This window comes from Dicentrarchus labrax, unplaced genomic scaffold, assembly GCF_905237075.1.
Source record: "Dicentrarchus labrax unplaced genomic scaffold, dlabrax2021, whole genome shotgun sequence".
Taxonomy (NCBI): Eukaryota; Metazoa; Chordata; class Actinopteri; family Moronidae; genus Dicentrarchus; species Dicentrarchus labrax.
In genome coordinates this window covers 33,505,927-33,530,926 of record NW_026136704.1, presented here as the reverse complement: position 1 = coordinate 33,530,926, position 25,000 = coordinate 33,505,927, and the positions used below count along the sequence as shown (strand labels likewise).

Here is a 25,000-nt window from a genome sequence, read left to right as displayed (position 1 = left end):
TTACACACCAACCAACAGGGGACTGACAGACCAACGGGGGTATTTTTTTGTGTCCCCTCTCGGTCAGGCTTTTTAGATCAACCTCAAATCATGTGTAATGCGCTCTGGTGAACCTTTTACAATTTTTGCCAAAAGGGAGTAATAACTATTTTAAGAAAAATAAGAAACGACCAGGAAAAAGTGAGTAATAAAGTGGTCAACAGTAGATCCTGTATTTTCAGTTTTAAGTAATAAACTTGACATCAGACTTTGACTAGCCCTTTAAAGTGGCTCAGTCCCAAAATACTCACTGACCTCTTTTCACAAGCACTGGATGTTAATCAGTTCTTCAATAAACAAGCTCAGTTTGCTGTTCTTCTCAATAATTGTCTGTTAATTCTCAGTAAATAAAGAAGTCCCCACTTATACTGTATAGAATGACAGGAGTCCCCTGTTGGCTGGTACATAATTACACAAGTTCCCACATAGAACGACATTCACACTCCAGCACGGATGAATAAAAAAGAACTAAGCAAAATTCTTAAGAGAAAGTAATAATCTAGACTAAATATAATATAATCTGTATTGATGTTTTTGTTTTTTTTATTAATATGGCACCAGCAATGTTGTTTTTACTCCTTACCTGCATTGAACTGTCATTTGTTTTTCCATAATATTTACAATCTGTGGCACATGAAGTTGTACATTTATTGGTGAATATAGAAAGCATACTGTATTAAAGGGTTCGGGAACTGAGAGTTTATACAGTGAAAGGCACACAGGCTGCATTAAGTTATAATAGTAGTCCCCCGTTGGATAGTTTAGGCTGATAGTCCCCTGTTAGTAATGTAGGAGTGTGTACATTTCACTGGTGACTTTAAACTGTCTGCAGGTTCCTCTGGTCTCCATGGTAACTACGGCCTGTCAGACCAGGAGGCGGTGCTTCGTTGGGTTAACGCCCACATTTCTCTGGTGGGCGGAGACAACAGGAGAGTCACTGTGGGGGCGGAGCGACGTGGTGCTGACATCACCAGCATTCATCTCCTCTCCTCCTCCTCCTCATCTGCTCCTCTGTTTCAGCGTATGATGCTGATGGTGAGAACTCCTCCTCCTCCTCTTCCTCATAACTCTGTTCCAGCTGAGGATCTAATAATCACAGAAACTGATCAAACTGATTGATCCTGACACCACTGGCAGTATGATGAACGTAGCAGCACTGATTAAAGTAGTGGTACAAATAGAGCTAATAACAGTACAGGCAGTTAAAGAAGTTAGCGGCAGTAATAATACGGTTGTAAAAGCATTCACTGTAAAAAAAAAAAAGTAATCTAGGTTTATGGGGTTTTCTGTGTTCATTTAGCAGATTTTTCTGTATTTTTTAAAAATATGGAAATATTAATAAAGTAAATATCCTTTGAATTTACATGTAAAATAATTTTTTCACATAAAAACTGAAAATACATTTGCAAATATATAATTTATATTTACTGTTGATTAAATATATTAAACTGTTAAATTCAAGTTTAATACTGTTATTAAAATTATGTAAAATTAGTGACATTAACAGTAAAAAAAGTATTAGTTGTGTAATTTTAATGTATTAGTTAGTTAACTGACAGATATGTTGTATAAGTTGAATAAATGTTGTTTATCAGTGTATAAGCATTGGTAAACTGTCTAAATACAGTTGTTATCAGTGTAAACAGCAATAATTACTTTAATTTAACAGATAATGACTTTTATTACAGTTCTATAAAAAAATAATAAAAATCAAATAACAGCACTGCTGTAAATGTAAGCCCGATTATTTGTATTGTAGCAGTGTTCACCTGTATTTATAGCTCATTGCATTGGTTTTACAGTTTAAATATCTTTAATCAAACATTAAAATGACAAACAAATGGCTTAAAGCTAAAAATGACTAATAGAAAATTACTGTATTTTTACAAGTCAGTTATTTTACTGTAGCAGTAACATGTTAGCAACAGAAGCAGTAACAGTTAGCAGTAATAAAAGCATTTAACCACAGTAATGCTAGTTAGCAGCAGTTTGCAGCAATAAAAGTTAAAAGTATTTAGCAGCAGTAATAGCTGGAAACAGTTAACTGCAGTAACAATCAGCAGCTGTAAGGAGCATAAAAATAAGATCAAACGTGTAAAATCTTTGTAACTGTGGATTAATTTCCCAGCAGACCAACAGCACAACGAGAGCTCTAACAGTTCTAAGCTCTACAGTCAACATAAAGCGTCTTCAGGTGACCTCCTGTGGACGCTGGTCAGTTGGTTCTGATGACGTATGTTCTCATTGTTCTGCAGGGAGGGTCCGTGTTCTCTCCATCACTGCTTCAGACTCCCTCCACCTCCGGACGTCAGGCACTGGATCTGGCCAAAGAGCTCGGCTGTGTGACCTCCGACCATGACAAGATGGCCGCCTGCCTCAGAGCAACGCCTGTTCGCTTGCTCAACGCCGCTCAGACCAAGGTAGAGTTTCCAAAGCAGCAGTTTAGTGTGACGGTCCGAAAGAATAAAGTCCAGTTTCTGTGTGTCTGACCTGTGTGTGTGTGTGTGTGTGTGTGTGTGTGTGTGTGGCAGCTGTTGGCGGTCAGTGGTCCATTTCAGTCCTGGTCTCCAGTCCGTCAGTCCGTCTCTCAGTCGTCCTTCCACAGAGTGGACCTGCTGCTGGGAACGTCTGAACATGATGGTCTGATCGGCCGAGCTCGCAGGATAAAGGTCAGAGGTCACACAGCAGTCTTCCAAAGCTTCCAATGAGCTCAGATCATCTCATTTTAGTTTTTATTACACAAAGTGTGAAAATAGAGTCAACTTGATGTAGAAACATTGCTTTATGGGGACATTTTCTGCTTAAACTTGGTCTATAAAGTGTTTTCAGTCCAGTGGAGAAAAAACTGGTTGCTATTTTTAAAAGATCTGTAAAACGTAGCTCAGCAAATGAGTAATAATGAAAATAATCACACAAAAGACAAAAGAAGAAGGTTATGAAGTCATGTTGTTTTTTGTCTCAGGACTTTGAGGCTCTGCAGGGTCGAGCTGATGGTAAGACGGCGTTTTACGAGGCTCTGAGTCGCTCGTTGGGCGGAGTGACAGGAAGTGACCTGCTGAAGGAAGCGGCGGCCTGGTTCTACTCTCTGGATCACAGTCCCTCAGCTGCAGGATACAACCTGTTCTCCAGAGCACTCAACAACGCCACAAGGTCTGCTCACCGCGATCAGTTCAGCCGGCTTTGTTAGCACCAAATCCTGTTGTGCATTCTTGCTGCTTATTGTTTGACTCTCTCTTACACAAGATACTCAAGTTTTTGTACAAACGTCTGAACAAAAGAGCTTAGAGCAAAGAGTGTGTGTCAGCTCTCACTGTTAAACTGTCTGTGTGCTGCAGAGATCTGTTCATCATCTGTCCCAGCCTGCAGATGGCTAGCCACTGGGCTAACAGCAAAGCTAACGTCTTCTTATACCACCAACCTGCCACCAGCGCTCATAATAGGTACTGGTTCACTTATACTGGTTCCTTTAGTGTTTCTGCTGCATTTAATGTAAGTTAATGTAATACAGTTTCTTTGCAGATGATAACATTATTATATCCTGAACTACCCAGCAGTATATGAACTTATTACAATGAGCTCCAGCTTTACCAGCTACTTTAAAGCATCATTAATTATAATCTGATATTTCTGCTGTGTACTTTTGTTGTAGTCTAATCTCTGAATGTGTTGACTCTGTTCTTTACATCTGAACTGTCAAAACTAATCACAGATATTGATTATTGCTTCCTGTACGCAGGGCTGAGGCCAACGTTCCTCTTGACGTTCAGTTTGTGTTTGGGACTCCTCATCATCCAATTAGCTCTCAGCGTTTCACTTCCTCTGATCAACGCCTCTCTCTGGCCATGATGACCTACGTGTCAAACTTCGTCCGCACTGGGTCAGACAAACGCTTGTTAGATAAACGCTAATTAACGAACGCCTACATTTATTACCTGCTCTGTCAGAATAGCGTTACGTGAGGAAGTTCATTTGTCTTGTTTTTTCCTCAGGAACCCGAACCCATCACGTGTGTGGGCAGCGTCAATTCTGCCCCGCTGGCAACAGGTCCTGTCCTCTGAAGCTCCGCCCACCTACCTGCAGCTAAGCCCCACCCTCCAACATCATCAGGGTCTGAGTCAGAGCTCCTGCTCCTTCTGGAGCCAACTGGGAACCAGACTGACCAGTCTGAGTGGTGAGAGGAACCCAGTAGAGTCCAGTCCACCTGTAGTCTGTTTACTCGTCTGCACTCTAACCACATGACAACTCACAGTTGTCATAGTAACATGACGCATTCAGCCCTCAACACAGTCTGACAGGACTGAATCTGAACCCACCAACTAAATTAAAATCAGACAGAATCAGCTAAAAGCTTGACGGACATTTATCATCAATGCTGCTTCTTCACATTATATATGTGTGATTAACATAGGCAGCAGCCTCACATTAAATATAACGTCTCAGTTTGTTCTTCTTCCCTGTAAAGCTTCTATCTGTGAATGTCACTACACTGTGTATAACAGCGCCACCAGAGGCCGTTCTGTGCATTTATTGTTGTAGTTTAAAAAAAAAAAGAGAGTTTATTCCGTTTTTTCTTTCTCCAGGTGAATCGGGGGTGGAGCCTGTTCGGCCTGCGTTGACCCCTGAGCTCCCAGTGGCTGCACCCTCCAGCCAATCCCAGACTGAGAAAGATGCCTACAGCTGAACTAATGACATCATCACCCCTTCCTCATGACATCACAGTTTGTTTAGTCCAGATTCAGTTTAATTCCAAAGAATAAAAGAGTCATTGTCTTAATCACCATTAAAAAGCATTTTAAACTCGCTCTGCCATCTGTCTCTGTTCAGCTACCAGCAGATAAAAACTCATTCATCATTCGGTCATGTGATATCCTTACAGTCAGTCACAACCTGCATCCTTAAACAAGCTCTTCTTACTCTCAGTGATACAGTGAATAATTTCATGTAAATGCAGCAACATATGTTATTACGATTATATAATCAAATAATGACTTCTATCTTTAAGCTATAATATGTAACCTCTCCTGTATATTTGTATTTTATTGTAGTTCTTGTTGTAAGTACACAATATTGTTTCAGTTAGTTTTTTTTTTTTTCACACCTGCTTTAAGTTTAGTTTTATTTAATGTTCTAGTGTCAAACATCAAGGAGGATCTATTGTCAAAAATAGAATATCATATTCATGGTCTGTTTTAATTTGTGTATAATCACATTAATATAAAACATTAGACCTTTAAGTACATTTAACTGATAATACATACTTTTACTAAGGTGAGGTTTTGAAAGCAGGACTTGTAGAATAACTTGTAGTGAAGTACTTTCTCACTTACAGTATTAGATATCAGTGCGGCTGCAGAGGATTGTTTCTGACTCATGTGATCCAAATAATTCCAATAACTCGAGAGCATTGCAAAGTCCAGAAGTTAAATATTTATTTATTTCTCAATTCATTTGTTATTGGTTATACAAAGTACAACATGTGGTCTAACAGCACACACTTTCCCGGTGCGTCTACCTGTCCACAACGCGATACACTGCACTTAAACATTCAACACTCACATAATTTAACCCATAAAATGTCTGCAGGAAAAATATGAAACTAAATGAAGGGTTTTTTTTACATATTTCCACAACCACAATAATAAAAAAAATATTTTTCCAACAAGACTTGTTGAAGTCAAAGATCAATGAGTTCATATACAGACTGACTTCATGCAATCTGGATCAGAATGATCTGATCTCAAAAAACAGAAAAAAACCTACAAGATCAGTACAAAAACTTGATCCAGAAACAGTGAGGAATGCTGTAAAAACAATTGGTAAATTTACCCTGTTTTTAAAGTTATTTTCAGTATTTTTTTAAATACATGAAAATATTATAATAATATATATATAAAATAATATACAATTACAAACACATCCTATGAATTTACAGGTCTAATGTAAAATAACATGACAAATCTGTGACTGTAAATAATCATTTTTTTCCAGATATTTACAGTTTATTAGATTAAACTGTTAAATTCAAGTTAAGTATTTAGTATTTCTAAAACTATACATCAACTATAGAAAATGAGTGACATTAAAAAAAGTATTTGTTGGGTAACTTTAAATGGATTTGTTTGTTAATTGACAGATATCTTGTATAATTATGGAAGTTTTCACAACAGCAACGTTGAATAAATGTTGCCAACTGTCCAAATACAGTTTTTATCAGTGAAAACAGCAATAATTGCTGTAATTTCACAGATAATTATAACTTTTATTACAGTTCTATAACTTTTAACATTAAAATAATAACAATCCAATAATAACTGCACTCTGCTGTAAATATAAGGCTGATTATTTGTATTATAGCAGAGTTCACCTGTATTTATAGATAATTGCATTGGTTTTACAGTGTAAATATCTTTAACAAGATTTTATGTAAAATTAAAACTAAAAACTAACCAGAAGATCACCGGCTCTCATTTACATTCTGTGTATGAAAATGTAAATAATGTCAGAAACAATTTCAACCACACAAACTGACCACAGAGTGGAGCCCTGCTCCCAGGGCATGATGGGAGTGTGCCAGCCCCTCCCTCCCTCCCTCCCCCACCTGTGTGCAGGTGAGGCAGGTGTATAAAGGAGTCTTTCTCTGGATGAAAACGGACTCCAACAGCTGCTCACACTGAGATCTTTGTCACAAACTGTCGGATTTCCTGCAAAAGATGGAGACGCTGCTCGCACTCTGGATCGCTCTCACTGTCACCGCCTCAGGTAAGGAACATACTCCCCCCTCGCCTCACCTTGCCTCGCCCTGCCTGCTGCTTTCTCTACTTATTATACTCAAAGTTGACTGAAAATTTATCTTTAAATAAACCTGATCTTAGAGATTAGAGAAAGAACATTTGACCTCAGTTTACAGACGGACAGACAAAGGAGAGCTGAACATTTTTCTGATTGAGAAGGTGAAACCCTGTCAATCAACTCAATAATCAATTGATTAACTGTTTCAGCTAAACTTACGTGAAAATATGCACAAATCTGTTTTGAGTTTTACTTAATTACTGTAATGTAATATTCAAAGTTATGTGTTCATTAGTGTATAATCAATTTTATTTATATATAAGAAGATGATGACGACGACAACGATGGGGGACAATGAGCAGTGACAATAGTAATAATAGTAACTGTAGTAATAATAATATTAATAATAATAGTAACAATAATATCAGTGATATTAGCAATGGCAGTCAAGCAGGACCATGGCAGGAGGCTCCACCAGGATCGATAAGAACCTGCGAGACGAGAAAGCACAAGAACTCCGGGGAAGAAGTGAAGTTAGTAACATGCATTAATGGGACATGAATGAGTGCAGAAAGAGAGAGGAAGAGAGGAGCTCAGTGCACCATGGGAAATCCCCCGATAGTCTAGGCCTATAGCAGCATAACTAAGGGATGGTTCAGGACTCACCTGATCCAGCCCTAACTATAAGCTTTATCAAAGAGGAATGTCTTAAGCCTACTCTTGAATGTGGTGAGGGTGTCTGCCTCCCGAACCACAACTGGAAGCTGGTTCCACAGGAGAGGAGCTTGGTAACTGAAGGCTCTGGCTCCTGTTCTACTTTTAGAGACTATATTTATATATTACAGACTAGCATAACTAGCCAAACAAAGTTGGGCCATCAATAAATTAAATTTGAAAATTTAAATTGAATTGAATTGAATTGAATTGAATAAAGTGACCAAGCTGCTTTCCTTATCTTTTGTGTAGTTAGATAATTAATTACATTATGTTAAATTAACTCAATATCCTCTCTATTTGTAATTAAAGAAACACAATGCAAACATTTTAATTGATTTTTACCTAACTAATTGCCACAAAACCAAGGACACAGTTATATTGAGTAGATTTTCCCTAATTTCTGATTTAAAATCTACACGACCGCAGAATCATTTATTGTTGCTAATAACGGCTGTAAGAACCATATAAGAAGCATCGATGGGGGTTCTGCATAGTTCACAGTCTTTTATAATGTTTCAGCAGTTATTTTATGACATATGTAATGTGTTCTCCTTTAAATGGACTTTTAACAGTGTCACAGTATATTTTTGTGACTTAATCCAGATTCACTACAGGATCTGGTCTGTAAGAGACGTGAGTGAACACATATTATATCCTTCAGTGCGAATCACACTTCCTGAGGACGTCCTTATCTCTGATGTTGCAAAGTTCAGCATCTTAGCATTCGAACATTTGCTGGTTAGCATCAAACCCAAAGGGAGTATTAAAATACTGAAAACACCAAATCACCAACTCTTTTTTTCCCCTGCTCATTCTTTAGTGTCTTCCAATACGACTCACGTGACAACACCTGGACCCAACACAACCACTGAAACCGGTCACACCAATGACCACGTGACAACACCTGGACCCAACACAACCACTGAAACCGGTCACACCAGTGACCACGTGACAACACCTGGACCCAACACAACCACTGAAACCGGTCACACCAATGACCACGTGACAACACCTGGACCCAACACAACCACTGAAACCGGTCACACCAGTGACCACGTGACAACACCTGGACCCAACACAACCACTGAAACCGGTCACACCAGTGACCACGTGACAACACCTGGACCCAACACAACCACTGAAACCAGTCACACCAATGACCACGTGACAACACCTGGACCCAACACAACCACTGAAACCGGTCACACCAGTGACCACGTGACAACACCTGGACCCAACACAACCACTGAAACCGGTCACACCAATGACCACGTGACAACACCTGGACCCAACACAACCACTGAAACCGGTCACACCAGTGACCACGTGACAACACCTGGACCCAACACAACCACTGAAACCGGTCACACCAGTGACCACGTGACAACACCTGGACCCAACACAACCACTGAAACCGGTCACACCAGTGACCACGTGACAACACCTGGATCCAACACAACCAATGAAACCAGTCCCACCATCAGCTTCACCACTAGAGAAAACAGTTCAACTGAACCCCACGTCAATGCCACAACTCCCAGTCCCACCAGTAACACCACAGCAGCCCCACATGCAACAACCACAGACAGCACCGAACACCTCACTGCAAACGCTTCTGTACCCGTGACGACAGACACCACACACACTGCAGTGGTTTCCCCTGGCAACCACACTCAGGTCAACCCTATGTCCAACGCAACGACGACTGTGTCCAGGAAAACCATGACGACAAGGATTGCAACAGCCAGCAGCTCGTCTGTGTCAGTTTCCCCAGATAAACCAATCACGTCAGAGAGCACGACGATGAGCTTGGCCCCGGCCCTGGTTGGCGGCGGCGGCGGCGGCGTTCCTGGATGGGGAATAGCCCTGCTGGTCCTGGCAGCTCTGGTTCTGCTAGTCCTGATCCTGCTGCTGATCGGACTGGTGAGTCTTACAACTGAGAGTGAGATGTTCACCTGATAGCAACGTTGTTCAACCCTTTAAGATCACAGTCCATCATATTGTATATTGTATTTAATGAACTACGTATGACAAAATATTTACAAAAGATCTATTTCTGTGTATTTTTATATAAAACAAAATGTGACGCATGTTTACGTCAGCATGAACTGATTTCAACCAATAATATCAGACATTCACCCGTCAATCAATCTTCAACTTTTAGCCACACAGAGCGAAGATTCATTCATTAGCTAGCTAGCTAACAGAATGGCTAGCTAGCGGAGCTCACTGATTACTATACAAACACAACTTTATCAGAGATTTGGTGAAACTGGATCCTATTTTGTGGAGAAATTCTGAAAAACGACAGCAGCACCAAGGAGATTTATGGAGTTTCCAGATAGACTTGTTGCTCACACACAAACCTGGCAAAAAGAAACCACCTCTGTACTTTCTCTGTATTGTGTTAGATGTAAAAAAGGGGCTACATTCCCCATGCTACTTGTATCCTTTGAATATGCAACCGTTTTGTAATACGGCTAACAGTTGTTTTTTTCCCCAGCTGGTGTGGTTGTGCTGCTATAGGGGGCGCTACAAAGGCTTCAGTCCATACGACCATCTGACCAACAGAGACGACATCCCTCTGTACACCACACACAGCCGCTTCGAGGGGCCCAACGGGAAACCATACGTAAGTCTCTAAACACACATCTATGGGGACACGTCACAATGCTAATGCCCTCACAATTATAACGCCACCACAGGAGTCCAATATAATATTTGAGTTAATTCTCATTAGGACATATACATCCAACGCCACTATCTTGTTATTATTAGCCATCGTAGTTTCCGTTCAGCGAGTAATAACAATCCTTCTTCACTACTATCAACACTCTCTGATGAAAGCAGTGACTGACGACAGCGTGCTCTGTGTCTACTAGGCCTACAGTGATCCGTCATTTCTGGTTTTAATTTTAATTTTTGGGTGACAACACAGATTAGCGCCGCCTGCTGTTAAGGGGACGTATTACGCCTCGCACACGCGCAGAACGTACGTTCCAATTTGCGTCGGTTTGGTGTGTTCGGAGGCACTTTTTTGACCTACTCGGGGAGACGGGAGACGATTGATCAGTCCGACTGCTTTTCTGTCGATGGTCGGCCGTCGGGTTGGTGTGTCCTGGCCTTAAAATGTCCTCACAAAGATACTAATGTCCTCACAAGGATACTAATGTCCTCACAAGGATGCTGATGTCCTCACAAGGATACTAATGTCCTCACAAGGATGCTGATGTCCTCACAAGGATGCTGATGTCCTCACAATAATGCTGATGTCCTCACAAGGATGCTGATGTCCTGGTAAGGAGTCAGTCCCCCTCCACACACAGGTTGTGTCTTTGTTGCTGTAATGAGACTCCTGGGAAAGAGTCACTTCCTGCAGCAGAACACAGTTCATCCATTAATTCAGCCACATTGTTCTCGTCTACTCCAGTAGAACAAACTGCAGGTCCACATTAGACCTCCGCAGTCTGCAGAAGACCAGGACCACGATCGGCGTCGTTGAGTACAAACTCTGGGTGTGTCCTGGATGTTGCTGTAATAGTTATTGTTTGTATTTTAATGAGTCACAGTCAACATTTACTCAGGAACATGGAGACAAAAAGGTAACACCTACCTATGGTGTGATTGTCTCCATGGCAACAGGGAAACAAGAGCTGTCAGAGTTTATTGACTTTAGTGGAAAAAATAGTACGTTAGCTTTTGTTACTAGAGCACACTGTACAAAATCATTGATACACTGGTAAATCATTACTAACATTACAAACAGCAGCATTCATATTATAATATTAATACAATCTTTATCATTTTCTATCTTTGTTCTTTTAGTTCCTTCTGTTGGGTTTTTACGCTGATGACACTTTGCTGTTAGTGATCTCTTAATTAATAGTAAATAACTTTACTTACTTTACTGTATCTGAGTTACTATTAGTAATAAAGGAACACGTGTAAGAGACCAGAAGGTAGCATTATATTACATACATTACATTTAACATTTTCGTAACCTAAGAAACATTACAGCTACGTAAGAGACTGAATACACATATATTTACTATGTCAGGAATTAACCTGAAGCTCAATGTTAGCTCTCTGGGTCGTACCATAATGTGAGCTCTGCGGGTCGTACCATAATGTGAGCTCTGCGGGTCGTACCATAATGTGAGCTCTGCGGGTCGTACCATAATGTTAACTCTCTGGGTCGTACCATAATGTGAGCTCTGCGGGTCGTACCATAATGTGAGCTCTGCGGGTCATACCATAATGTGAGCTCTGCGGGTCGTACCATAATGTGAGCTCTGCGGGTCGTACCATAATGTTAACTCTCTGGGTCGTACCATAATGTGAGCTCTGCGGGTCGTACCATAATGTGAGCTCTGCGGGTCATACCATAATGTGAGCTCTGCGGGTCATACCATAATGTGAGCTCTGCGGGTTGTAATTTTGTTACAACATCCTAGAAACGTTATGTCCAGTTTCCTCTCCTTATGAAATATAGGGCCTGTGTCTAGCTTAGCACAAAGACTGGAAGCAAGGGTAAACTGCTAGCCTAGCTTCACCAAATGAGAGAAATATAAACAAACAAATTCCGAAGGCAAACAAGAAAACAGTTTCTTCAAAGCACGTAATGGCTCTTCCCATAATTCCTTTCTTTCAGGAAGAGCTGGATAAGCCGATGAAGAGCCGGACAGGGATGTACAAGGTCAACCAATAACGACGCCTCATGACTCATCAACCCAACCAATAAAGGACAACATCACTTCTTTTGTTTATTTGTGTTTTGTTGTTTTTTAAATTATAATCCTGATCTGACTGAAAATCATTTTTAATATAGTTTTTATTTATTGTCTATAAGGCAAGAACGACAACAATGACAAATAATACAAGTTTTATTTTTATATAATGCAAATTATATAACTCATACAATGAAAGATACTATTTTATAAATCATTATATGATATTTTGTCCATTGTAACTGGTAAACTTCATATTACAATACATTGATTGCTATTATTATTTTTAGAAGACATTGTTACTTTCACCATTTTAGACTTTAGAATTATACCAAAATGAGCCTTTAATTAATATCACACTGTTTCATATAAAAGTATTACTATTTTTTAAATATATGTTTTCTTTTAAACTCCCAGCTCTGTTATTTCACCAATGTTACTATATATATATATATATATATATATACTCTCTTCCTAAGCCCCGCCCCCTTGTTGCTCTATCCTCCAATAACCGGTCAGCTTCCTCCTTTCCTGTACTAAGATATGCTATGCTATGCTATGTTGCAAAGACAACCACATTTTGAAGATGGTTAAAAGATAAAAGAGACACATATATCATCTTAAATTAGTTAATGTTAGAGAAACATTAGCTAACTAAGCTACATCAATCATTAATGTACCAGCTAGCATTAGGTATCAGATGTAACTAGCTAATGATTGATGGGATTTCTTTGTTTATCTTTTCAACATAGATTAGCCTAGCACATAGCATATCGAAGGAAAGTGAATGACTGCTCGTGTCTTTACAAATGTCGAATACCAAAAGATGCTTTATATAGACATTATATCAGTTTAGCTTTATTTTAATATTTTGTTTCTTTTAAAGTTGTTGTGATATTGTCACTGTTACTGTTCTGTTCATTTACAGTTACATTAATTATACCAGTTATTATGTATTATCTTAAAAACGTTCCATATTGATATGTATTGATCCTATAAATGTGTCTATAAGAGTCCTTCCTTTTATCAACATGAATATTTGACATATTATTGTCACAGCTGTTAAACATTACCTGATATTTTATTTTAGAATTATTAGATATAAACGTTCACTCTGACTTGACACTACGTTTGATATAAAACTGCAGTTCTGTGTTTTATATTTTGAAGTGTGAGATTATAATTGACACAGGTTTTTAATAATTGATGACATTCATGAAACATCATGTTTTGTACATCTCAAACACTTTTTATATGTTATTATAAGACATTAGTATTGAAGTCATTTCCCACCAATGTGACAGAAAAAATGATTCTGTAAATTACTGTAATGAGAAACTTTCTCAAAATATTGATTTTGTATCTTAATAATTTGATTTACAGAATCTTTTTTTCCTCACATTGGCAGAAAATGGCTTCCATAAATATTAACACTTATTACATTGCAAAAATTATATTTTCTGTTTATATTTGTTGTGATATTATTAATGTGTAAAAAAAGATTTTTTTGACTAATTGTTATATTTCCATTAAAAAAACAACCCTAACTTGAAATTTGATGACTATAATTATATGTTTTTTATGTTAAACAGTGATTTTATTGCCACTGTTGCTGTGTTAATAATCATATTTCATATACAATCACATTATTTCAGTCTGGCAGCGGCGCCACTGTCCCAGTTTGCTCTGTATTGTTGTGAAGCAGGAAAATTCCAGGCTGAAAGTGGATCCTCATTGAATCCTCCTTTTTCAAGTCCAGGTTATTTTTCAGCTCGGCCACAAAGAGCCTCACAAAGAGGGAAAGCGAAGACGAGGCGTGGTGCGAGGCGGGGCGGTGGAGTAATTTCTGAATGTGGGATATGAGATTTATGGCGCTGATATCAACATAAAGAGACTGGGCTGGGCTCAGTGAGTCACACAGAAACACAAACGTCCCACATCCTCCTCGCAAACGTTATTTTATGTTCAGTTATTGTTGGTGAATAAAATATCCTCACATCACTTTTTGACTGTTTCGTTTTCTCTTCCACTAAAACTTCTAACTATTGAGTCTTATGTGCATGATGAGTCATTAAAGAGGTCCTCTTCCATAAACTGTGAGCTGTAAACTGAATCATAAGATGCTGCTGTTAATATTCACAATATTACGTTAATAAGTTAGAATGTGTTGAAAAAGCCTCAACTCGCTCTCTACTGATTGAAATCAGCCTGAACCCTGTGAGTCCACGGCTGACACAGAGCGGACAGTTGGGACGACTTTAGGTCCTCTAATCAGAGGAGGGCGGCCCACCTCCCCCCGCCTCCGCTCTGAGCGGGAGTCTGTGAAACCAGAGGGGCTGCTAACAGTAGCTGCTAACGTTAGCTGCTAACGTTAGCTCAGCTTGTTTCTCTGATAACTTAAGATCCAGACGTCCGATGACTAAAATCCTTCATCCGGTTCAAATCTAGAGTTAAAAAGCACCAAGATCTAAACAGTGGATGGTAACAATGTGGCTTCAGACTGGATCAACAGTCAATGTATGACAGCTTCTGATTATTGATTATTGATTGAATCAGCTCCCTATAGAACCCAGCTCTAGAGTTTATACACTGTTTATTGATTATTGATTGAATCAGCTCCATATAGAACCCAGCTCTAGAGTTTATACACTGTTTATTGATTATTGATTGAATCAGCTCCATATAGAACCCAGCTCTAGAGTTTATACACTGTTTATTGATTATTGATTGAATCAGCTCCCTATAGAACCCAGCTCTAGAGTTTATACACTGTTTATTGATTATTGATTGAATCAGCTCCCTATAGAAGCCAGCTCTAGAGTTTATACACTGTTTATTGATTATTGATTGAATCAGCTCCATATAGAACCCAGCTCTAGAGTTTATACACTGTTTATTGATTATTGATTGAATCAGCTCCCTATAGAAGCCAGCTCTAGAGTTTCATGAGGAAATGTTACAGATTGTACATTTAAAGACACTTGAGTCTGTGAGTTCAGCTCAGTTCAGACTGGACTGACCGGAGTCCACCATGTTAGAGGGATGCACGGACCGGTGGGCGGCTGTGGCTCAGAGGCAGAGCGGGTCATTCCTTAATCGGAAGGTTGTGGGTTCGATCCCCGGGGTCCTGGTGCCACATGTCGAAGTATCCTTGAGCAAGATACTGAACTCCAAATTGCTCCCAATGCCGTGCATCAGTGTGTGAATGTGTATGAATGTTAGTTTCTGTTCAGTGGACTTTGCCATCACTGAGTGAATGTGTGTGAAAGGGTGAATGTGGCACGTAGTGTAAAAGCGCTTTGAGTGGTCGGAAGACTAGAAAGGTGCTATACAAGTACAGGTCCATTTACCGGACATGAGTCAGCAGCTTCATTTGTGATCCGAACTGACGTCACTGCTGGTTGTTATTCTGTTGGTTGAAGGTGGGAAAACATCATTATTAATGAATCTGTAATGTGTCTGTATGTTTCCCAACATCAACAGAAACTTTATCTATCAAAGTTTTCCTTGATTTAGAAAAATAATCTTGTTTAAAGAAACTAACAAGTGTCGGCTGCTTTTGTCTTCAGTAGTTGTTATTTGTTCTAAAGAGTGAACATCTCTATATTTATATGAGGTGTATTTATAGATTTAAAATATGTGCACATAGACTTAGGAGTTAATAATAACATGTGTGTTATTATCTCCATGATCTGATTTAAAGCCAGAGCCTGGAGAGGATCTGATGTCTACTCTGTGCTGCCACCTGCTGGCCTGAAGGCTCCGGTGTTACAGCCCACTGAGCCAACAGTGATTAATAATACAAATAATACCTGAAGATACAGAATCTTTTACACATTTTTATTTGAGTTAAAAGGGATTTGGCATAATAAGTCTGGACCATAATAATAAAGTTATTATTATTATAATAAGGATTTTTACAGATCATGTGCAAACTGACATTTAAATTATAATATTTCTGTAACTGTATTTTCTAGTCATAAATGCTGCTTCGGAAATAAAAGTCATTAAATATATTGATATATACTCACTACAAGTTATTTTATAAATATTTCTTTTTTTTAACACTCTTTTTATTAGGATTTTCAGAGTGTAAAATACTATAAATATTTCTAAAAATATATTTCAAAACAGCAATAATAGAACAATAATATGTTTGTTTTTTAATAAATGAAAAAGTAATTAGTATTAGTAAAAAAGTAAAATGTATAAAAATATATTATATATTTAAATAGAATAATATAACAATATATTTTGACTTTTACATTTCTTTTAATAAATGCTGAAATCAATGTTTATTCTAAAAATTTGAATAGAAACAATATACTTTTATAATTTTTTTAATAAATACTGGAATTTGTTTTTTTATATATTGAAATATATTTAATACTGTTTTTTATAAATACTGATTGAAGTCTTTAAATAATCAATATATCTTATAAATATATGATTTAATCAATATATTTATATACATCTTTATAAAATATATTGAAATATAATTAGATAAAAATAACTACATTTTAAAATATTTAAAATGCTAAAATCTGTATTTAAAAAAAGATTATAAATATTATAAATATACTGATTAGATAATATATTTAAATACATTTTATAAAATGACATTGATAAATAATAATAGAACAATAATACTAGGATCAGTATGTGTAATAGGAGAGTAAATGAACAGTTCTGGTCAGCTGGTGTCAAACTTTCTGTTTCAGATTTATTGAAAAAGAAATAATTAAAATAAGAAATGTCTCTGATCCAGAGCTGTCCTTCCTGAAGCCTGCAGAGTGTCAGGGGTCAGGGGTCAGGGGTCTCCAGGCTCTTCAGCCACAGCTCCAGGGCGAACTTGGTGCCGGTGCTGACCCGCTCCACATCCGGGCCTGTGGGCGGAGCCCGGCTGACGAACACCGTCAGAGGCAGAGTGCGGTCGCTCAGAGCTCCTCCTGTGGAGACCTGCGACACACTGCAAACACAGCAGGAGGTCAAAGGTCACAGCGGTCAGGAGGCAGTTAGAACTTTATAGATTATAATTTTATAAATGCTTTGGATTTTGTTTCATGTCAATAAAAAGGTCAACTTTAATTCAACAAAGCAGCTTTAACACAAAGACCTCTGTCATCAATAAACTAACGCTGCGTTTCACCGGTAATCAATAATCAATAATCAATAATCAATGGCGTCATATCCCCTTTGTGCCTTTGTGCGTGTTTAAGGTGGAACTGCTTTATTCAGCGTGTTTAAGGTGGAACTGCTTTATTCAGCGTGTTTAAGGTGGAACTGCTTTATTCAGTGTGTTTAAGGTGGAACTGCTTTATTCAATGTGTTTAAGGTGGAACTGCTTTATTCAGCGTGTTTAAGGTGGAACTGCTTTATTCAATGTGTTTAAGGTGGAACTGCTTTATTCAGCGTGTTTAAGGTGGAACTGCTTTATTCAGCGTGTTTAAGGTGGAACTGCTTTATTCAGTGTGTTTAAGGTGGAACTGCTTTATTCAACGTGTTTAAGGTGGAACTGCTTTATTCAGCGTGTTTAAGGTGGAACTGCTTTATTCAGCGTGTTTAAGGTGGAACTGCTTTATTCAGCGTGTTTAAGGTGGAACTGCTTTATTCAACGTGTTTAAGGTGGAACTGCTTTATTCAGCGTGTTTAAGGTGGAACTGCTTTATTCAGCGTGTTTAAGGTGGAACTGCTTTATTCAGTGTGTTTAAGGTGGAACTGCTTTATTCAGCGTGTTTAAGGTGGTTTTAAAAATAATTCTTTATTCTTAAGAAATGTATTTTCTCTATCAGGCTGCAGTTTTCGTTTAAAGCGCTGGCTCATTTACCCGACTGGGAGCTGGTGGCTCTCGGCTCTCTCACTTTGCTGGTCTAGAACCAAGAGCCTCTTTCTGGAGGGGCTGCAGCGCCTCGGGGCAGTTCGCAGTGACATCAATGTTTCACTTAGTTAGAAATCAGAAGCTATATTTGCTTTTGTAATGTCAGCGAGTTGAAGACATATACAGCGCCTTAATGACGCGGCCCTACAGGGGCTCACCAGTTGACCCGACTTTGAACCGCCGCGAGCACCAGACCGGAACTCACACCAGACCCTGAACTCACACCAGACCCTGAACTCGCACCAGACCCTGAACTCACACCAGACCCTGAACTAGCACCAGACCCTGAACTAGCACCAGACCCTGAACTCACACCAGACCCTGAACTAGCACCAGACCCTTTACTAGCACCAGACCGGAACTAGAACCAGACCGGAACTAGAACCAGACCGGAACTAGCACCAGACCCTGAACTAGCACCAGATCCTGAACTAGCACTAGACCCTGAACTAGCACCAGATCCTGAACTCACACCAGACCCTGAACTCACACCAGACCCTGAACTCACACCAGACCCTGAACTAGCACCAGACCCTGAACTAGCACCAGACCCTGAACTAGCACCAGACCCTGAACTAGCACCAGACCGGAACTAGCACCAGACCCTGAACTAGCACCAGATCCTGAACTAGCACCAGATCCTGAACTAGCACTAGACCCTGAACTAGCACCAGATCCTGAACTAGCACCAGACCGGAACTAGAACCAGACCCTGAACTAGCACCAGACCGGAACTAGCACCAGACCGGAACTAGCACCAGACCCTGAACTAGCACCAGACCGGAACTAGCACCAGATCCTGAACTCACACCAGACCCTGAACTCACACCAGACCCTGAACTAGCACCAGACCCTGAACTCACACCAGACCCTGAACTCGCACCAGACCCTGAACTAGCACCAGACCCTGAACTAGCACCAGATCCTGAACTAGCACCAGATCCTGAACTAGCACCAGACCGGAACTAGCACCAGACCCTGAACTAGCACCAGACCGGAACTAGCACCAGACCCTGAACTAGCACCAGACCCTGAACTAGCACCAGATCCTGAACGAGCACCAGATCCTGAACTAGCACCAGACCCTGAACTAGCACCAGACCCTGAACTAGCACCAGACCCTGAACTAGCACCAGATCCTGAACTAGCACCAGACCCTGAACTCGCACCAGACCCTGAACTCGCACCAGACCCTGAACTAGCACCAGACCCTGAACTAGCACCAGACCGGAACTAGCACCAGACCCTGAACTAGCACCAGACCCTGAACTAGCACCAGACCCTGAACTAGCACCAGATCCTGAACTAGCACCAGACCCTGAACTAGCACCAGATCCTGAACTAGCACCAGACCCTGAACTAGCACCAGACCCTGAACTAGCACCAGACCCTGAACTAGCACCAGACCCTGAACTAGCACCAGACCCTGAACTAGCACCAGACCCTGAACTAGCACCAGACCCTGAACTAGCACCAGACCGGAACTAGCACCAGACCCTGAACTAGCACCAGACCCTGAACTAGCACCAGACCCTGAACTAGCACCAGACCCTGAACTAGCACCAGATCCTGAACTAGCACCAGACCCTGAACTAGCACCAGACCCTGAACTAGCACCAGACCCTGAACTAGCACCAGACCCTGAACTAGCACCAGGCAGGAAACTGAAGCCGGTCGTACCTGATGCTGCTCGGCAGGTCGTCCAGTCCAACTGCGGTGTCCTCTCCGTCTACGGCGGACACGATGGCTCCGACCAGCCGTCTGTCGGCCCACAGACAGGCACTGACCTCAGCGGGGGACGGGCTCAGAGAGGACTGCGGGGGGGGGGAGGCAGGAGAGGGAGACTGCTGAAGACTGGAGCAGCTCCACATATTCTGTGTGAGGACTTGCGTACCTGTAGCTGCAGGTGAGAGCGGGAGGAGTGCAGCAGCATGTAGACGACTATGTGATGTCTCTGAGGAAGTCCTCTGGACAGCATGGGGGGGTACACGGACTGACGGACAGAGGGACAGACGGACAGAGGGACAGACGGACAGAGGGACAGAGGGACAGAGGGACAGACGGACAGAGGGACAGACGGAGGGTGGATTACAGTCAGTACACCTTTAATACACTGCTACTTCAGTCTCGACCCGCCCTCCTCAGCCTCTGATTGGCTGGTACTGGTTGTCTTCAGGGTTAGAATGTCACGGTTAGCCAATCAGAGGCAGAGTAGGCGGGTCATGACTTCACCATCCTGGGAAGTTAAATATCACTAACAGGTCTGTCTGTCTGTCTGTGAGCCTGTCTCACCTCCCAGAGTCCCAGTATCTTTGGAGAAACTTCCTCTGGTTCCAGTTTCAGTCCAGTTTCCTCCATTAACTCCCTGAGGCCTGCACCCAGCAGCTACACACACACACACACACACACACCACACACACACACACAGACACACACACACACACACACACACACACAGACACACACACACACACAGACACACACACACACACACACACACACACACACACACACACACACAGACACACACACAACACACACACACACACACAGACACACACACACACACACACACACACAGACACACACACACACACACACACACACACACACACAGACACACACAGACACACACACAGACACACACACACAGACACAGACACACACAGCTCAGAAAACAGTCATCATTATTATTGTTATTATGATTGTTGTTGTTGTTGTTGTTGTTGTTGTTACCGTCTCATCTGGCTCAACATGTCCGCCTATAAGAAACAGAGCAGCGTGTTAAAGGGCCGGTCTTCAGTACAAATCCTACATTTCCCACAATGCAACTGTGTCAGACCTGGAGGAACCCAGACGTTGGGAAATATCCGAAGCTCCTTCGCCCGACGCGTCAGCAACACTCTCTGATTGGCTGTCTGCAGGATGATGGCCACGCCCACATCGATCCCACGCTGCTGAACGTCCAATGGGATCGCAGCTGCCTCCGTGACTGACAGGTGTTTGATGGGACAAAAGGCGGGCCTCTAAGAGACAGAGGGGTAAATATTAGAGACAGAGGGTAAATATTAGAGACAGAGGGTAAATATGAGAGACAGAGGGTAAATATTAGAGACAGAGGGTAATATTAGAGACAGAGGGTAAATATTAGAGACAGAGGGTAAATATGAGAGACAGAGGGTAATATTAGAGACAGAGGGTAAATATTAGAGACAGAGGGTATATATTAGAGACAGGGGGTAAATATTAGAGACAGGGGGTAAATATTAGAGACAGAGGGGTAAATATTAGAGACAGAGGGTAAATATTAGAGACAGGGGGTAATATTAGAGACAGGGGGTAATATTAGAGACAGAGGGGTAAATATGAGAGACAGAGAGGTAAATATTAGAGACAGAGGGTAAATATTAGAGACAGGGGGTAAATATTAGAGACAGAGGGTAAATATGAGAGACAGAGAGGTAAATATTAGAGACAGAGGGTAAATATTAGAGACAGGGGGTAAATATTAGAGACAGAGGGTAAATATGAGAGACAGAGGGTAAATATGAGAGACAGAGGGTAAATATTAGAGACAGAGGGTAAATATTAGAGACAGAGAGGTAAATATTAGAGACAGAGGGTAAATATTAGAGACAGGGGGTAATATTAGAGACAGAGGGTAAATATGAGAGACAGAGGGTAAATATGAGAGACAGAGAGGTAAATATGAGAGACAGAGAGGTAAATATTAGAGACAGAGGGTAATATTAGAGACAGAGGGGTAAATATTAGAGACAGAGGGTAATATTAGAGACAGAGGGTAAATATTAGAGACAGGGTAATATTAGAGACAGGGGGGTAAATATTAGAGACAGAGGGTAAATATTAGAGACAGAGGGGTAAATATTAGAGACAGAGGGTAAATATTAGAGACAGGGGGTAATATTAGAGACAGGGGGTAATATTAGAGACAGAGGGGTAAATATTAGAGACAGAGGGTAAATATTAGAGACAGAGGGGTAAATATTAGAGACAGAGGGGTAAATATTAGAGACAGGGTAATATTAGAGACAGAGGGTAAATATTAGAGACAGGGGGTAATATTAGAGACAGAGGGTAATATTAGAGACAGGGGGTAATATTAGAGACAGGGGGTAAATATGAGAGACAGAGGGTAAATATTAGAGACAGGGGGTAAATATTAGAGACAGAGGGTAAATATCAGAGACAGGGGGTAAATATTAGAGACAGAGGGTAAATATTAGAGACAGGGGGTAAATATTAGAGAGGGGGTAAATATTAGAGACAGAGGGGTAAATATTAGAGACGGGGTAAATATTAGAGACAGGGGGTAATATTAGAGACAGAGGGTAATATTAGAGACAGAGGGTAAATATTAGAGACAGGGGGTAAATATGAGAGACAGAGGGTAAATATTAGAGACAGAGGGTAATATTAGAGACAGAGGGTATATATTAGAGACAGAGGGTAAATATTAGAGACAGAGGGTAATATTAGAGACAGAGGGGTAAATATTAGAGACAGGGGTAAATATTAGAGACAGGGGCTAATATTAGAGACAGGGGGTAAATATTAGAGACAGAGGGGTAAATATTAGAGACAGGGGGGTAAATATTAGAGACAGGGGGTAAATATTAGAGACAGGGGGTAAATATTAGAGACAGGGGGTAAAGATTACCTTCAGAGGAACCCCTCGTTCTTTGTCTCCTCTGTAAAGAATGAACTGGTTCTTCTCCAGAGAGCAGTTCACCTCCACCTCATCTGCCCCGCCGTCACTGAATTGCCCCGTTACGCTCTGCCAACAGTTACAGTGCGGGGCTGTTAGACGTTAAAGGGACAATGCAAACATTTCCTCTCCTCCTTCTGCACTCACCTGGACAAACAGAGCTCGCTGAGGAGCAGCTCGCTCCCTGCAGACAGACACCAGGATCCTCCTCACCTTGTCCATACTGCCTCCTCACCTGGAGACAGGTAGACAGACAGGTTCACCTGGAGACAGGTAGACAGACAGGTTCACCAGGAGACAGGTAGACAGACAGGTTCACCTGGAGTCATCAATAATACAATCAATAACATACGTTTGACAAACGGTTGTGTTTCTGTAGTGGAGACTAAACGTTAACAATGATCCATATCAGCAGTTTGAATCCAACTAAAAGCTCCCTGCACCAAACTCCCTTTAAGAAATATCACATTTTAACAATTCCTAACGTGTTCGTAACAACACGTAACTCTAGAAACACGAGCTAAAGGCCGTCATATGTCCACAGTCTGACTGTCAATACAGGATCAATATCATCCATAAAGATACAGTGAATACTGATCAATATCATCCATAAAGATACAGTGTATTCTGATCAATATCATCCATAAAGATACAGTGTATACTGATCAATATCATCCATAAAGATACAGTGTATACTGATCAATAATCTATACAGATACAGTGTATTCTGATCAATAATCTATACAGATACAGTGTATTCTGATCAATAATCTATACAGATACAGTGTATTCTGATCAATAATCTATACAGATACAGTGTATTCTGATCAATAATCTATACAGATACAGTGTATACTGATCAATAATCTATACAGATACAGTGTATTCTGATCAATAATCAATAAAGATACAGTGTATTCTGATCAATAATCTATACAGATACAGTGTATTTTGATCAATAATCTATACAGATACAGTGTATTCTGATCAATAATCTATACAGATACAGTGTATTCTGATCAATAATCTATACAGATACAGTGTATTCTGATCAATAATCTATACAGATACAGCTCCTTTCATTGTTGTAGTTTCAGTGTGTTTTTGTTACTTTGAACTCTTTCCTTACTCCCTTACTTTGTTCATGTTGCCTAGATACTTTTTTGGCGTTTTTGAGCACTTTTTATTTTTACGCTGGTCTCCATGGCGACGGGGAGTCGCATTGTTTTCACCCGCGATGATGATGAGATGATCGCCCTGAGGCCCTCTGGCATCCTGACTGGAGAGAGAGCCTCCATACTGGAGGAGCTGAGGAGGAGCTGAGGAGGAGCTGAGGAGGAGAAGATACCGGACTCCATCGTCACCATTCCCGGCTTCCAGACGGTTGGAGCCGACAGGGACAGCACCGGGACCGGCCTGAAGACAGGAGGGGGACTGTCCCTGCTCATCAACAACAGCTGGTGTAACAACGGGTTCCTCACAGTGGTCTTCATCATCATCATCATCATCATCACTGTCTATGTTCCTCACAGTGGTCTTCATCATCATCATCACTGTCTATGTTCCTCACAGTGGTCTTATCATCATCATCATCATCACTGTCTATGTTCCTCACAGTGGTCTTCATCATCATCATCATCATCACTGTCTATGTTCCTCACAGTGGTCTTCATCATCATCATCATCATCACTGTTTATGTTCCTCACAGTGGTCTTCATCATCATCATCATCATACTGTTTATGTTCCTACGTGGTCTTCATCATCATCATCATCACTGTCTATATTCCTCACAGTGGTCTTCATCATCATCATCATCATCATCATCATCATCACTGTCTATGTTCCTCACAGTGGTCTTCATCATCATCATCATCATCATCACTGTCTATGTTCCTCACAGTGGTCTTCATCATCATCATCATCATCACTGTTTATGTTCCTCACAGTGGTCTCATCATCATCATCATCACTGTCTATATTCCTCACAGTGGTCTTTATCATCATCATCATCATCATCATCATCACTGTTTATGTTCCTCACAGTGGTCTTCATCATCATCATCATCATCACTGTTTATGTTCCTCACAGTGGTCTTCATCATCATCATCATCACTGTCT

At 40.7% G+C, this 25,000-nt stretch overlaps 3 protein-coding genes and 1 long non-coding RNA gene across 10 annotated transcripts in view; 3 read left to right on the top strand and 1 right to left on the bottom strand.

Moving 5' to 3' along the window:
* Window positions 1-4,839, top strand: part of tg (thyroglobulin) — a 27,291-nt gene extending 22,452 nt beyond the window's left edge. The window contains 8 exon segments of the mRNA XM_051399231.1: window positions 872-1,074; window positions 2,295-2,459; window positions 2,571-2,708; window positions 3,002-3,189; window positions 3,375-3,479; window positions 3,776-3,916; window positions 4,029-4,210; window positions 4,620-4,839. Of these exon segments, the coding sequence (XP_051255191.1) occupies window positions 872-1,074; window positions 2,295-2,459; window positions 2,571-2,708; window positions 3,002-3,189; window positions 3,375-3,479; window positions 3,776-3,916; window positions 4,029-4,210; window positions 4,620-4,720 (1,223 nt within the window). The 3' untranslated portion in view covers window positions 4,721-4,839.
* A 1,806-nt stretch (window positions 4,840-6,645) lies between these two features.
* LOC127362071 (mucin-2-like) lies at window positions 6,646-14,273 on the top strand. Its single transcript, XM_051397345.1, has 4 exons — window positions 6,646-6,798; window positions 8,366-9,468; window positions 10,049-10,177; window positions 12,197-14,273. The coding sequence occupies exons 1-4, from the start codon at window positions 6,750-6,752 to the stop codon at window positions 12,251-12,253; spliced, it is 1,338 nt and encodes a 445-aa protein (XP_051253305.1). The 5' UTR covers window positions 6,646-6,749; the 3' UTR covers window positions 12,254-14,273.
* A 2,697-nt stretch (window positions 14,274-16,970) lies between these two features.
* nudt17 (nudix (nucleoside diphosphate linked moiety X)-type motif 17) lies at window positions 16,971-24,599 on the bottom strand. Of its 6 annotated transcripts, XM_051399372.1 has the most exons (12): window positions 24,017-24,599; window positions 23,027-23,114; window positions 22,832-22,971; window positions 20,993-21,176; window positions 20,887-20,912; window positions 20,443-20,535; window positions 20,045-20,143; window positions 19,379-19,964; window positions 19,111-19,199; window positions 18,880-19,075; window positions 18,541-18,791; window positions 16,971-18,435 (listed from the first exon to the last, which is right to left on the bottom strand). In XM_051399372.1, exons 1-8 carry the CDS (start codon window positions 24,428-24,430, stop codon window positions 19,797-19,799), a joined length of 1,212 nt encoding a protein of 403 aa, XP_051255332.1. In that variant the 5' UTR covers window positions 24,431-24,599; the 3' UTR covers window positions 16,971-18,435; window positions 18,541-18,791; window positions 18,880-19,075; window positions 19,111-19,199; window positions 19,379-19,796. The 6 variants fall into 6 exon arrangements, with proteins under 6 accessions (XP_051255332.1, XP_051255333.1, XP_051255334.1 ...); XM_051399373.1 differs by lacking the exons at window positions 18,541-18,791; window positions 18,880-19,075 and having other exon boundaries at window positions 16,971-18,417; XM_051399374.1 differs by lacking the exons at window positions 18,541-18,791; window positions 18,880-19,075 and having other exon boundaries at window positions 16,971-18,381.
* On the top strand, window positions 21,376-22,804 carry LOC127363002 (uncharacterized). 2 transcript variants are annotated; one of them, XR_007884636.1, is made up of 4 exons: window positions 21,376-21,590; window positions 21,631-21,651; window positions 21,874-22,071; window positions 22,620-22,804. It is a non-coding gene; the product is annotated as an uncharacterized LOC127363002 (long non-coding RNA). The 2 variants fall into 2 exon arrangements; XR_007884635.1 differs by lacking the exon at window positions 22,620-22,804 and having other exon boundaries at window positions 21,874-22,252.
* Window positions 24,600-25,000: the final 401 nt, after the last annotated feature.